The 14,820-nt window shown below is 42.4% G+C and overlaps 1 protein-coding gene across 1 annotated transcript in view; it reads right to left on the minus strand.

Moving 5' to 3' along the window:
- LOC143803856 (mucin-2-like) overlaps positions 1 to 14,820 on the minus strand; it is a 117,881-nt gene that overhangs the window by 110 nt on the left and 102,951 nt on the right. The window contains exons 25-29 of the mRNA XM_077281621.1: positions 14,469 to 14,597; positions 12,966 to 13,116; positions 8,515 to 8,555; positions 6,547 to 6,795; positions 49 to 3,059 (exon numbers count right to left, since the gene is read on the minus strand). Coding sequence (XP_077137736.1) covers positions 49 to 3,059; positions 6,547 to 6,795; positions 8,515 to 8,555; positions 12,966 to 13,116; positions 14,469 to 14,597 — 3,581 coding nt within the window. The remainder of the gene's footprint in view (positions 1 to 48; positions 3,060 to 6,546; positions 6,796 to 8,514; positions 8,556 to 12,965; positions 13,117 to 14,468; positions 14,598 to 14,820) is intronic.

Genomic DNA, 14,820 nt, shown 5'->3' on the forward strand with positions numbered 1-14,820 from the left:
TGTTGGAGTAGATGAGACAGTGCTAGTGGGTGTAGTCCTCCCTGTTACAGTTTTAGTAGTTGATGGAGTCACTGAAGTTTTTGAGACAGTGCTGGTGGGAGTTGTTTCTGTTAAAATAACTGTAGTAGTTGCTGAAGTAGTTGAAACAGTGCTAGTTGGTGTAGTTGTTTCTGACACCGTTTTGGTAGTTGATGATGGAGTCACTGAATTGGTTGAGACAGTGCTGGAGGGAGTTCCTGTTTCTGTTACAGTGACTATAAATGTTGGAGTAGATGAGACAGTGCTAGTGGGTGTAGTCGTCTCTGTTACAGTTTTAGTAATTGGTGGAGTCACTGAAGTTTTTGAGACAGTGATCGTGGGAGTTGTTTCTGTTAAATTAACTGTAGTAGTTGCTGAAGTAGTTGAAACAGTGCTAGTTGGTGTAGTTGTTTCTGACACAGTATTAGTAGTTGATGATGGAGTCACTGAAGTTGTTGAGACAGTGCTAGAGGGAGTACCTGTTTCTGTCACAGTGACTATGGATGGTGGATTAGTTGAGATAGTGCTACTGAGTGTAGTTGTTTGTGTCACTGTTTCACTAATTGGTGCAGTCACTGAAGTTGTTGAGACAGTGCTGGTGGGAGTTATTTGTGTCACAATGAATGAAGTAGATGTTGACGTTGTTGAAACACTAGTAGTGGGTGCAGTTGTCTCTGATACAGTTTTAGTAGTTGATGATGGAGTCACTGAAGTTGTTGAGACCGTACTAGAGGGAGTTTCTGTTACAGTGACTATAGATATTGTAGTCGATGAGACAGTGCTACTGGGTATAGCTGTCTCTGTTACAGTTTTAGTAGTTGTTGTTGGAGTCACTGAAGTTGTTGAGACACTGCTAGAGGGAATTCCTGTTTCTGTTACAGTGACTATAAATGTTGTTGGAGAAGTTGCAAGAGTACTAGTTGGTGTAGCTGTCTCTGGTACAGATTTATTAGTTGTTGGAGTCACTGAAGTTTTTGAAACAGTACTGGGGGGAGTTGTTTCTGTTAAAATGACTGTAGTAGATGTTGAAGTAGTTGAAAATGGAGTCACTGAAGTTTTTGAGACGGTGCTAGAGGGTGCAGTTGTCTCTGTAACAGTTTTAGTAGTTGATGATGGAGTCACTGAAGTTGTTGAGACCGTTCTAGAGGGGGTTCCTGTTTCCGTCACAGTGACTATGGTAGATTTTGGAGAACTTGAGACAGATATAGGTGGTGTAGTTGTTTCTGTTTTAGTAATTAATGATAAAGTTTCTAAACTTGTTGAGACAGTGCTGATAGGAGTTGTAGTTTTTGAAGTTGTGGAGGCAGTGCTACCAGTTGTTGTTTCATTTGTTTGCTCACAAACTTTAGAACAGCATTCAAATCTTATTTGATAGTTATAACATGTCTGAAAATATATTTGTTCCCTGTTTTTACACACCAAGCCATTCTGCAGGTCACATTGATATGTTTGTTTGTTAACTGTGCTGTTATCTGTGGCTTGACACTGTATATTTTTTTCTATTTCTTCTTGTGTGCATATTTCTATTTGATTTGATTTAATATTTTCTAAGGTTTCGGTTTCGCTGCCACTAATGCCAGTTAATGGGGTATTTAAATCAAACCATGGAGTGTAATGACAGTCCATATATGAGCACGTTGGTGTACTGGTTACTATGTTGGTCGATGTTGATTCTGTTGTGGTCTTGGAACTTGAAAGTGTAGTTGTCTCTGGTGTTGAAGAAACTGGCGTTGTGGTTGATATGATGATAGTAGAAGGGGTTGTTGTTTCTGCATTTGTTACTACAGCTGTTGTATGGAAAGGTGTTGTTTCACTTTTACAGACTTGAGAACAACACTGTATTCTTATTCGATAGTTAAAACACATTTGAAATGCATTATCTTGGTCTCTGTTGTTACATATCAATCCACTCTTTAGGTTGCATTGATAAACCTGTTTGTTGAAAGCACTATCTTGTGCTCCATAGACAAAGGCTTTGCATTCTATGTTGTTTTCCATCTCTTGTTCGGTGCAAACGGGATATCCTTTTGATTTAATATGTTCGATGGTTTCAATGTCTCCATCATTGATGTCAGAGGTAGGGGCATGCAAATCAAACCAGTTGGTATAACGACAGGTCATTTCATATGCACATGTTGTAGAAGATGTAGTCAAAGTAGTTGGAGTAGTTGTTTCAACAATTGATGGTGTTGTCTCTGAAATAGTTACTGTAGTGGATTTCATAGGAGTAGAAGATACAGTGCTTGTTGGTGTTGTTGTCTCAGTTACAGTTATAGCTGTGTTTGGTCCAGACGTTGCAGGAATGGATTCAGTAGCTGTTATTTTAGTTGAGCTGGTTGTAAATGGAGTTGTTTTTTCACAAAACTTAGAGCAACACTCAAATTGTACTCTATAATTAAAGCAAATTTGTGAGTCAGTTTGATCATAATTATTGCATACTAGGCCATTTTTGAGGTCACATTGGTATGTCTGATTTGAGACTTTACTACTTGGTACACTAAGTACTATAGCTTCACATTGGATGCTTGTCTCAGTTTCATCAGCGGTGCAAACCTCATAGCCTTTCGTCTTAATTTCTTCCAAGCTTTCCTTATCACCATCATTAATATTTGAAGTAGGTGCATGTAAATCAAACCATTCGGTGTATCTGCAATCCATTTTTGTGCAGGGCAGAGCAGTTGGTGTGGTTATAGATAGCTCGGTGGCTGAGGTTGGAGGACTGGTTGTCGTTGGACTTGCAGTTGTTAGAGAGTCGCAGCATTCTATACTTATTTCATAGTTATAGCAGATTGGTAGGTTATAAGAGTTATAACAAATCAAGCCAATATCCTTGCTGCATGTTACTTTTTGTCCCAGATCCTTTAGGTCACTTTCTGGAAATGCCTTTGCTCGACATCTGACATTATTTGGTGAGTCACAAATACTATAGCCAGCTTTTCTGATGTTATCAAAGGTTTCAAAGTCTCCAGTGTCAGTTTTTCCAGACTGGAAAATTGGATAAGTTACATCATACCACTGTGACCAAGCACATTTTGCATACACTAAAAGGCAAAATAATACATTAGAAACAGATTAAAAAAAGTGCAGTGATCATATTAATAAGTATGAAATACTTAGAAGACTAATTCGCTATATGATAGCACATCCAACATGTGGCGACCACTTGGAGAGGTGCTGGTGGACATTACTGCATGTATATACACTCACTGGCCACTTTATTAGGTACACCTGTCCAGCTTCTTGTTAACACTTAATTTCTAATCAGCCAATCACATGGCGGCAACTCAGTGCATTTAGGCATGTAGACATGGTCAAGACAATCTCCTGCAGTTCAAACCGAGCATCAGTATGGGGAAGAAAGGTGATTTGAGTGCCTTTGAACGTGGCATGGTTGTTGGTGCCAGAAGGGCTGGTCTGAGTATTTCAGAAACTGCTGATCTACTGGGATTTTCACGCACAACCATCTCTAGGGTTTACAGAGAATGGACCGAAAAAGAAAAAAAATCCAGTGAGCGGCAGTTCTGTGGGCGGAAATGCCTTGTTGATGCCAGAGGTCAGAGGAGAATGGGCAGACTGGTTTGAGCTGATAGAAAGGCAACAGTGACTCAAATCGCCACCCGTTAGAACCAAGGTAGGCCTAAGAGCATCTCTGAACGCACAGTGCGTCGAACTTTGAGGCAGATGGGTTACAGCAGCAGAAGACCACACCGGGTACCACTCCTTTCAGCTAAGAACAGGAAACTGAGGCTACAATTTGCACAAGCTCATCGAAATTGGACAGTAGAAGATTGGAAAAACGTTGCTTGGTCTGATGAGTCTCGATTTCTGCTGCGACATTCGGATGGTAGGGTCAGAATTTGGCGTAAACAACATGAAAGCATGGATCCATCCAGCCTTGTATGGAGCATCTTTGGGATGTGCAGCCGACAAATCTGCGGCAACTGTGTGATGCCATCATGTCAATATGGACCAAAATCTCTGAGGAATGCTTCCAGCACCTTGTTGAATCTATGCCACGAAGAATTGAGGCAGTTCTGAAGGCAAAAGGGGTCCAACCCGTTACTAGCATGGTGTACCTAATAAAGTGGCCGGTGAGTGTATATCAAGATGAATAATAAAACAATATGCAGTAAAGTGCATATTGTCCGCATGCAAAAAAAGCACAGAAAACAACAAAAGTAAAAACTAAATTGTATGTACACTTCAAGAAAAAAATATTTTAGAATTGTTCCTAATATATGGTAATTATATAGAACAAATATACATTTTTTTCAAATGCGTCTCTACCTTCAAACATCAATTCAGTCCTTTATTAGTCCGCACCGGTTAACGTAGCAGAACTTTTTCAGTGTCAGTACATTATCAGTGCTGTATGCTAAGGGGGCTACCTGACTGGCTTATGTCCATAGCCAATCAAACCTCCTTTTCCATCTATGCAATGCTCGTGGCAAAGAAGAGAACTGGCTTAGTTATTGAAATGAGCCAGTTGGCCAATCCCCTTCATACACTTCATAGAGGATATGCCAACACAGAAAATTATTTCCTTTGTCAAGCAAAACCCTGGACATGGAACTGCCTAATACAGGATGGGAGATGATGATTGAAAATAGAGACAATGACGTGCCACGCACATCGACCTAAGAGGTCTGGTAGTCAGCGGAAGCCTGGAGTGAGCAGGCTGGGAGAAGTGGCTTGCAATGGGGTAAAGAATCTGACCTGAGGACTGGATGGTGGGCAGTGAGCAACGTAGGGGCAAGAGAGGTAAATGGTGAAGTGAGTCCGAGGTTTTTATTGGTGTTTACATCTTACGGTTTTCATGCTCTGGTGTCTGGAGAGCATAATAAGGGACATTCATTTCACAGAGCGAATCAAATTTCCTGGAAAAATCTGCCCAAATTGGCGAATTTTTTCACATACTCTCATCTCTACTAGTAACTTTTTTATAATTATATTAGGAACACAAATCAAAATATATTTTTTTAGGCTGGTTTCACACTTGCGTTTTGATCTGCAGCGTTTTAGCGCTAAAAAACGCATGCGGTTTTTTTCCTATACTTAACATTAAAAAACGCATGCGTTTTTTAGCATGCGTTTTGACGCGTTTTTGGCAACGCATGCGTTTTTTTTACGCGTGCGTTCATTTGCAGAAATGCAACATGTAGTAATTTCTAGCGGCGTTTTTTTGCCGCAAAAAAACGCATGCGTTTATTCGCGGCAAAAAAATGCATTGCTGTCTATGTAAACGCATGCGTTTTTAAGCACATGCGTTTGCTTGCGTTAAAAACGCATGCATTTTTACTGAAAAACACAAGAAAACACAAGAAAAATCAAGAAAACCCTAACTCTAACCCTAAACACAAGAAAAAACAAGAAAACCCTAACTCTAGGGTTACTAGGGATCCTAACCCTAAACCTAACCCTAACCCTAAGGTTAGGATCCCTAGTAACCCTAGGGATCCTAACCCTAACCCTAACCCTAACCCTAGGGATCCTAACCCTAACCCTTAGGGTTAGGGTTAGGATCCTAACCCTTAGGGTTAGGGTTAGGGTTAGGATCCCTAGGGTTAGGGTTAGGGTTAGGGTTAGGATCCCAAGGGTTATGGTTAGGGTTAGGGGTAGGGTTAGGGGTAGGGTTAGGGTTAGGGTTTGGATCCCTAGGGTTAGGGTTAGGGGTAGGGGTAGGGTTAGGGTTAGGGTTTGGATCCCTAGGGTTAGGGTTAGGGTTAGGGTTAGGGTTTGGATCCCTAGGGTTAGGGTTAGGGTTAGGGGTAGGGTTAGGGTTTGGATCCCTAGGGTTAGGGTTAGGGGTAGGGGTAGGGTTAGGGTTTGGATCCCTAGGGTTAGGGTTAGGGGTAGGGTTAGGGTTTGGATCCCTAAGGTTAGGGTTAGGGGTAGGGGTAGGGTTAGGGTTAGGGTTAGGGTTTGGATCCTTAGGGTTAGGGTTAGGGGTAGGGTTTGGATCCCTTTATCACCTTGATGTTGGGGGGTGGCTTATCAGTGACCTGGTGACCAGGACATTCTAATAAAAAGCTACTCCTAACCCTAACCCTAGGGATCCTAACCCTATCCCTAACCCTAACCCTAACCCTAGCTAATTCTACTAATAGTGTGTTTTCTAGTTGATTTTGATGATTGGCAGCTGTCACACACTTCTCAGCATGCGTTTCAAAAACGCAAACACGGGAAAAAATGCATGTAAACGCGGGAAAACGCTGCGTTTTCCCGCGGTTTTTTTTGGGGGGGCGCAAAAACGCATGCGTCTAAATAACGCAGCGTTTGCATGCGTTTACATGCATTTTTTCACCACATGCGTTTTTTTAAAAAACGCTGCAGATCAAAACGCAAGTGTGAAACCAGCCTTAATGATCAGATCCTAAAATCATCACAAAGTGTCACATGGTGGCAAAAGGTGGACATTCACATTTTGTATAGCGAGATCATGAAGGGTGAATGTGCCAGGTAGGAACATAGAACTCGTTCGTAGTGATTTCAATGTAAATTGAAATTGTTGACATAAGGGTAACTCACCAGTTGTCACTGTGGTTGTGCTTGGAGTGGTGACTATTGGGGAAGTAGAGCTGACTGTTGTTGTTACTGGTGATGTCGTAGAGAACAAGAATGTTGTAGAGGGTGGTGTTGTCACTGTACTGCAAGGCTCAGTTATTCTGGAGACCTCTCCATTGTAACATATGGCTGTGATGCAACCTCCAATGCCATCAGTGGTGTTGTAAATTGTGTCGTTATTCTTATACATCTTTCCAGCATACAGGCAGCAATCTGTTGGAAAACAGAATAAGTTTAATCAATATTGTGTATTTTGAAACATTATACTTTCCCTGACTTGTATTATGATTGTATAACGTGATATTGTTCTGCAGAATTTTTTCTATAGCAATACTGTACAAGTAAGCTTGCATCTTTACTACTGAAGCATCTTTTACCTGTGCAGCGGTTAAGGTATGGCTAGACAGTGTGGCTGGGGTACAGCTGAAAATCCATCCAGTTATGGCAGTAAAATTGCATCAATCAGCGCTAGTATACTGATTAATAAACTACACCTCTATAGTACTTAGAGGTTTTCAGGCAGCTTAAATTGGTAAATTCTATAAATTAATCTAATAGTGGTTAGTGTCCCTCTCCTCTCGTAACTGGTCTGGTCTTGGGTCACTGCCTCTGTACTTCTGGTACTGTGCTCCTCATAGGACAGAGTTTCCTGTGAGAGCACAGCACCAGAACACTGTGTTCCTGGGAGTGTTACGCACCTGCCTTGGCTTGGCATGACTACACCTCCTTCCACTTTGGTTGCTGCCCTTTGCTGTGATCCACGTTGGGTTTTACAAGAGGCTCAGCGTACCTCCATAACTTTATCTGCCTAGGTCTATTTAAAGTTCACTAAGGAACTCACCTGTGTCTCACTATTAAGACTCCTTGTCCTGTGTTCTGTTTCTTTGCTGTGCTCCTCTATCAACTCCAGGTCTGCATCTGCCTTGGGACCCTGCATACCTGCTGCCTTTGTTGTTTTTGACTTGCCTGTAATTTCTCAATGCCTGTTCTCCTGTGGTCTTCAGTGTGCCAAGTCATTACTCTACCTTCCTGCCTGCTACACCAGCAGCTGGGTTCCATGTGCCTACCCTGACCTGAGACTTAGTGGATTCACCTCACTAGGTGAGCCCAACACTGAGTTACTACTCATTTAAACATTCTACTTCTGGATGCCAGACAGCTGAGGAGCTGTAGAATAAGCAATTTCAGCTCAAGTTGATTGAGAGATTGGGGTTATTCTTTTTTAGAGGTTGTCTTAAAAGATGTATTTAGAAGGGATTGTCCGAGACATTAAAGTGGGGTTGTCTCTTCATACACAACCCTATTCAGAATATAGGCACCTCAAATGTTGGCTAGCCAGCAGCCAGGCACTACCCAAGTAAGATTACAAGGTGACCCTAACCTGTAGCTCGACAGCCATACGTGCCTGCCAGCTTGGTGCATTAGCACCAGGTGTAGCAAACAGCTGTTTAGAGTAGATCTCTAGATAGTGACTTTTGTGTGTAGCCCTGCACAGAAGAGCAGATCTGGATGGAGGTAAGATAGGAAACCCTTCAGCTTGGCATACTCCTTTGGTGTGATTTCAGTGGAAAAGCTTTGGCTGTCATTGTACTGGTAATATGAGGCTCTGAGTGTCACTACTGTGAGTGGGGCAGGAGCTGGATGTTGCTCGAGACGCTCTTTCATAGCTGAATGTGGCTCTCAAGGTCCGTTGGGGACCTCTGATATAGATGAATAGCCATCCGTGTAATACAAGGAGAGTTTGAGTCTGTAAGAATGAATGCAGCTCTCAGGGGGTATTTCCCATTTTTGGCTCCAGAGTGAGGAACCCTACTTTATGATGTCCATATGCTATAAAAGGGGAATACAAAGTGTAATAGATCTTTATGGGAATGCACTTTCACACAGTATGTATCTGTAACACTGCAAAACGGGACATTTCGACTTGCTTACCATTAAGGTTGTAACATGTTTTGCCTTCTTTTGTACAGTTGCTGTATAAGAAAAAAAATGGAAAGAGAATATAAATATTGAAACGGGCCTATGATAGCATGGTAAGCGATTTAGCATAATTGGATGATCTATTAAATGTAGTATATAAATCAGCAGGACCACTCTGCCCAAAGGATCATACTACAGCCTTACACTTCATCACAATTTCCCTCTATTACGAGCAGGTTAATTGTATAAAAACAACACTCACCAATTCGTAGTGATTTGTAGAAGAAAAAAACCTTCACACTCAATGTGAATAGTTCCTAAAAATCTTCAAATAGATGGCTTCCTCTGTGTCTATTAGGCACGGCTTGTTTTTAGATATGAGCCCTCAACCCATCAGAAAGCCCACTCCGTGGACCACCGATATACACAGATTAAGGGCTCTTTCACACGTCCTGATATTTCCGGTACCGGAAAAAAACGGTACCGGAGATATCCGTGTCCGTATGTCCGTGTGCTCAAGTGGCACATACGTGCGGCATCCGTGTGCCGCCCGTGTGCCGCCTGAGGACCACACGGACCATGCAGGAGAGACAGCGCTACACTAAGCGCTGTCCCCCCCGCATCTGGTGCTGAAGGCAGAATTCATCTCTTCTCCCCCAGCGTTCGTTGGAGAGAAGAGATGAAAGATCTTTTTTTTTTTTTTTTTTGGGGGGGGGGGAATAAAGTTTGCATGTGCGTCCGCGTCCCCCCCCCCCCTCAGTGCGCCGCCTGGCCCCTTGCTGCAGAAATACTCACCCGGCCAGCTCCTGCGATGTCTCCTCTGTCCTCTCAGCGCCGGCAGCTTCTCCTGTGTGAGCGGTCACGTGGGAGCGCTCATTACAGTCAGTGAATATTCCCTGACTGTAATGAGCGGTACCACGTGACCGCTCACACAGGAGAAGCTGCCAGCGCGGAGAGGACAGAGGAGACATCGCGGGAGCTAGGTGAGTATTTCTGCGGCAAGGGACCAGGCGGCGCACTGAGGGGGGGGGGGGGGGGGGACACATGAAAACTTTATTTTTCCCAAAACAAAAAAAAACTTGATCTTTCATCTCTTCTCTCCGGAGGGGGAGAAGAGATGAATTCCGCCTTCAGCACCACAGCGGGGGGACAGCGCTTAGTGTAGCGCTGTCTCTCCTGCGGGCGGTACGTGCACACGGAGGAGAGTGCACACTGTTCTCCGTGTGCACGTGTGCTGTCCGTATTGTGGTCCGTGCTGCCGGTAGAAAACGGACATGTCGACGTGTTTTCAGCACGGACATACGGTCCGTGTGAAAACACGCACATGTGCATAGACCCATTCATTTAAATGGGTCTACGTGTGTCAGTGTCTCCGGTACGTGAGAAAACTGTCACTACACGTACCGGAGACACTGACGTGTGAAAGAGGCCTAAAGGGAATCTGTCAGCAGGTTTTGTGCTATGTAATCTGAGGGCAGCATGAGGTAGAGACTGAGAAACTGATTTTAGCGATGTGTTTTTTTTGCTCCATCTTCTACCCAGAGCCATAACTTTTTTATTTTTCCGTCAATATGGCCATGTGAGGGATTGGTTTTGGCAGGACAAGTTGTACTTTTGAATGACATCATTGGTTATAACATATCATTTACTGGAAAACGGGGTGAAATTACAAAAAAGTGCAATCCCACAGTTGTTTTTTGGGTTGTTGTTTTTTTTACCATGTTCACTAAATGCTAAAACTGACCTGCCATTATGATTCTCCAGGTCATTACAAGCGAGTTCATAGGCACCAAACGTGTCTAGGTTCTTTTTCATTTAAGTGGTGAAAAAAAATTCCAAAGTTTGTTAAATAAAAATGTGCCATTTTCCGATCCCCGTAGCGTCTCCATTTTTCATGATCTTGGGTTGGATAAGGGCTTATTTTTTTGCGCGCCGAGCTGACATTTTCATTGATACCATTTTGGTGAAGATACGATGCAGATTTTAATGCAATGTTGCAGCGACAAAAAAAATGTAATTCTGGAGTTTTTACTTTTTTTCTCGTTACACCGTTTAACAATCGGGTTAATTCGTTTTTTATATTGATAGATCAGGCGATTCTGAAAGCGGTGATACCAAATATGTGTATGTTTGATTTTTTAATTGTTTTATTTTGAATGGTGCGAAAGGGAGGTAATTTGAACTTTTATATATATTTTTTTATATTTTTAAAAACTTTTTTTTAACTTTTGGCATGCTTCAATAGTCTCCATGGGAGACTAGAAGCTGCCATTACTCGATTGGCACTGCTACATACAGGCGATGATCAGATCGCCTGTATGTAGCAAAATTGCTGACTTGCTAGGAGCAACGACCACCGGGCAACGCTCATAGCAATCCGGCAGTGACAACCATAGAGGTCTACTATTGCCTTCTGACCGAGCACTCCGCCTCCTAGTCACAGGTGTTTTAATTACAGCAGGTCCATTACCCCGCCACAGAGAGAGAGAATGGTAGTCTCACAAGAGGTTTTCATAGGCACCCATTCAGATGGAGACCTTTATTCTCAGTGAGGAAGGAAATCATAGGACCTGGTATAAGAAAGATGCCGTAAAGTGGCTACCAGTTACACATAAAATTGGCCTTTTTTATGCGCTAAACGCTCTCATTTTTCATATTTCTAGTGCAGTAATGCAGTTAAATTTTCATGTTTCATGTTTGCATGTTTCAGCGCTACAGTGTGCTACCTTATTTGCTTGAATGTATAGGAGTTGGCGACTCAAGGTTTAGCACCTGTTCACACTTAGTCTATGTATGGATGTGACGGTCAGTTTTTTCAAATATATTATTTAGCCTTCTGACTGAGCACTCCGCCTCCTAGTCACAGGTGTTTTAATTACAGCAGGTCCATTACCCCTCCACAGAGAGAGAGAATGGTAGTCTCACAAGGTTTTCATAGGCACCCATTCAGATGGAGACGTTTATTCTCAGCGAGGAAGGAAATCGTAGAACCTGGTATAAGAGAGATGCCGTAAAGTGGCTACCAGATACACATAAAATTGGCCTTTTTTATGCGCTAAACACTCTCATTTTTCATATTTCTAGTGCAGTAATGCAGTTAAATTTTCATGTTTCATGTTTGCATGTTTCAGCGCTGCAGTGTGCTGCCTTATTTGCTTGAATGTATAGGAGTTGGCGACTCTAGGTTTAGCACCTGTTCACACTTAGTCTATGTATGGATGTGACGGTCAGTTTTTTCAAATGTACTGGAGACCTCTGTCTGTCATGCCGACCCATCTGTGACCCACGATCATGTGACAAGGTCACCGATGGGCGGAATTTCTGCCACTCTTGCCGGAAGTGCGAGTTAAATGCCGCTGTCAGAAATTGACCGCTGCATTTAACAGTTTAACAACAGTGGGTGGATCGCGATTCCACCCATGGCTGTTGTGGGCACATGTCAGCTGTATAAATCAGCCGACATGTGCACAGAAAGGTGCTGGCTCAGTGCCAGAGCCTGCGCCAAACGGGGAGTCCGGCATCGGCGTACATTTACACCCGCTGTCGGAAAGGGGTTAAGCTGTGTGCTGTTGTTTCAATACAATGAAAGTTTTATCAGCAGGAGATTTCTCTGCCAGACTAGCTCCCACATGCCAAATAGTCTGGCCACACCACAAGAATTGATTTGCACCTTACTGTCAATATACAGTGTACACAGAGAGCCTGGTGTGGACTGGGGCAGCTTTCTGAACTCTTCTAAAGGCTAAAACTAAAAACTCTGTGTCACAACTGCTGCACTTAGTAAACTAAATGATACACCACTAGAATCAGGGTCTCTTTTCCTACATTATGCTGCTCTCAGATGAGGTAGGAGAAACCTTGTGACAGATTCTCTATAATTCATTGCTCCTCACAACCCTTGTCATAAATTCACTCTTTAAATAGCTGGAACTTTATACTTTCTATTTTGTGATGCAGACTTCATCTATAAAAAATCTTTTCAAAAGACTGAGAAATAGGACTAAGCAAATCCTGGCAAAGGTTACGTCCCCCACAGAGAAAAGTTGAGGAAAAAAAAGGTCTGATGCATTGAATAGTTAAGGAAAGTTGAGCATGCAAAGTTTTAAGAAGCCTTTCTGCCAATGTAAGGGGGTTGCAAAGCTAGTTGTGTGCCATCATCGGGAGGGAGCCTGCAGCAGACCAGAGGAGACCCTGATGGTTCGGAGAATGAAGAGACAGGTATGATGACAAAGGGACATTGTTTTCATGTGTCGGGAAACCAGGGAGCGTATAAACAAATACTTTCAGCCACAACTACGGCCCTGGCTCCCCTTACACCATTACCAATATGTGATCATAGGACTTTTGGTGGGACTGTCTAAAAAAGCTGCTCATCCAAGACAAAACAGTAAGTCTGCTTGCATGAGGTTAAGTTGTGATGGTAGGTCTGTTCCATCTTCAAGATTCTGTATGAGAATACTCACCAGACTGTGCAAGTGTCATTGCTGTAAGATGGCATAATGTATCCTATGGGATATCTGTTGTCATATTCATCGTAACAGTCACATTCTGGGACGCACTGCCTTGTCTCTTCATTATAGTAAGGGTTATCCTCGGGACAGTTCGGGTAGCAACCTATATAGTTAGAACATAACCACAGTCAGTGGGAAGAGATACATTTTTGTCCGTGTCTGGTCACTTGGATGCCATATACTTTACTTGTCTGTTTTTACCATTTATTTTGTAGTATGATATCTATACCACTCAGCTGTCAGTAAGAAAAACACAATGAAGCAAGAAATACCTGAAATGGAGGATGCGGTGCATGGAGGCTTCAGGCTGGTTCCCTGAGCAAGTGAACCATGGTTCTCAGGATTAAGAGCTAGTGTAGCTTGAAACGCGTCAACCGTTGTGCTAACAGCTTTTTTAAACTTTACTTTTTCATGTTTTAATCAACAAATAAACGTGATGTATTAATGAATTTGGCAGTTGCTGGATTTTCCACTTTTTTTCAGGATTCAGCTGTCAGTTGTAGAGCTGGAGGTATAGATTACAGCTCTCTTGTATACAGTAAAATGATAATGCTATTAGCTCTACTTGCATCTTCTACATAGTAAATGTGTTTAGCTACGTATTTAAAGGGGCTACCAAAGCTTCAAGTCAGCAGTCATTCTATGACCTCAGACTTGTGAATCCTCACGGCGCACATTGTGCACTGTCAGGATTATCTGGTGCTGAAGCCAGGAGCGGGCGGGCGGGCGTGTGACCTCTAAAATGCAATTTGCCTACATGCGGTCACGTGCTTACTAGACGTCTGCATGTCCGGATTTATGCAAATCACATATTTAAATATGGGGTATATTTATGGTTCATGGCACTACTGTTCTCCTGTAGTTGGAGGGAAGCATGAGAATTTAAGATCTTCATGCTTCACGACCTCAGGTAAGTCTGGTTGATAATAAGCTCTAACCAACAGGTTAAAGTGTTATTAGGCCACTGAAAAAGGTTTAAAGAAAGAACCCTAAGAATGCTGCAAAATAAACAAGTACCGTAATACCCTCTCTGCAACTCTCGTTTCAACACCTTCTCCCACATTGCCGGTCACCATACCTCCTGCTCTGTTCAGACTGACAAGTGGCTGCAGCGGCAGTCACATGCCATCCTGGCGGAGTAGGAAGTGTAGAGAGGGAAACTGAGGAATCACCGGAAGTGAAGCAACAGTTGCTTGATAAAGTGAGTATGATGACTTATTGCATTCTTTCACAGCATTGTGGGAGTTTCTTTTTCATTAGCGGGACAACCTATTTAATCATTAGTATGTCTACAGGTCTATAAAGTAAAACAATACATATATTTGTGCAATTACTTTTTGCACTAGCCAGTAATACAATTATATAAAATAATAGCTTTTTGCATGCAGTCTACCAGATTTTAAAACCAAGTACTGTACATTTTGAAAATATTGTACTTTTAAGTCAATGTCTCACCTTCTAAGCCAGGAAGATTATGGTAACAGGTTCCTCCAGGGTTCCTACAGGTTTTCATACATGGGGCACCACAGGCTTTGTAGTGCCACTCACAGTGCCCTTCTTGGTTGTAGAAATCACAAAACACAGCTGTTTTAAAAGTAATAGAAATGATTAATAACATGGTGTCGGTGGATGCATAGAGCGCCAATATGGAGTTGACGCAATTTTTCAATAAAAAAAAAATACAACCAAAAGAGATGTTTAGAAGTTTAAGTTAGTTGTAAATATATATTACAGTTACTTTGTATAGTGGTTGGTTCTGAATTAAAGAGAATCTGTTACCAGGTTTTTGCCACTTAATCTGAGAGCA

The sequence above is a fragment of the Ranitomeya variabilis genome, chromosome 2, assembly GCF_051348905.1.
Source record: "Ranitomeya variabilis isolate aRanVar5 chromosome 2, aRanVar5.hap1, whole genome shotgun sequence".
Lineage (NCBI taxonomy): Eukaryota > Metazoa > Chordata > Amphibia > Anura > Dendrobatidae > Ranitomeya > Ranitomeya variabilis.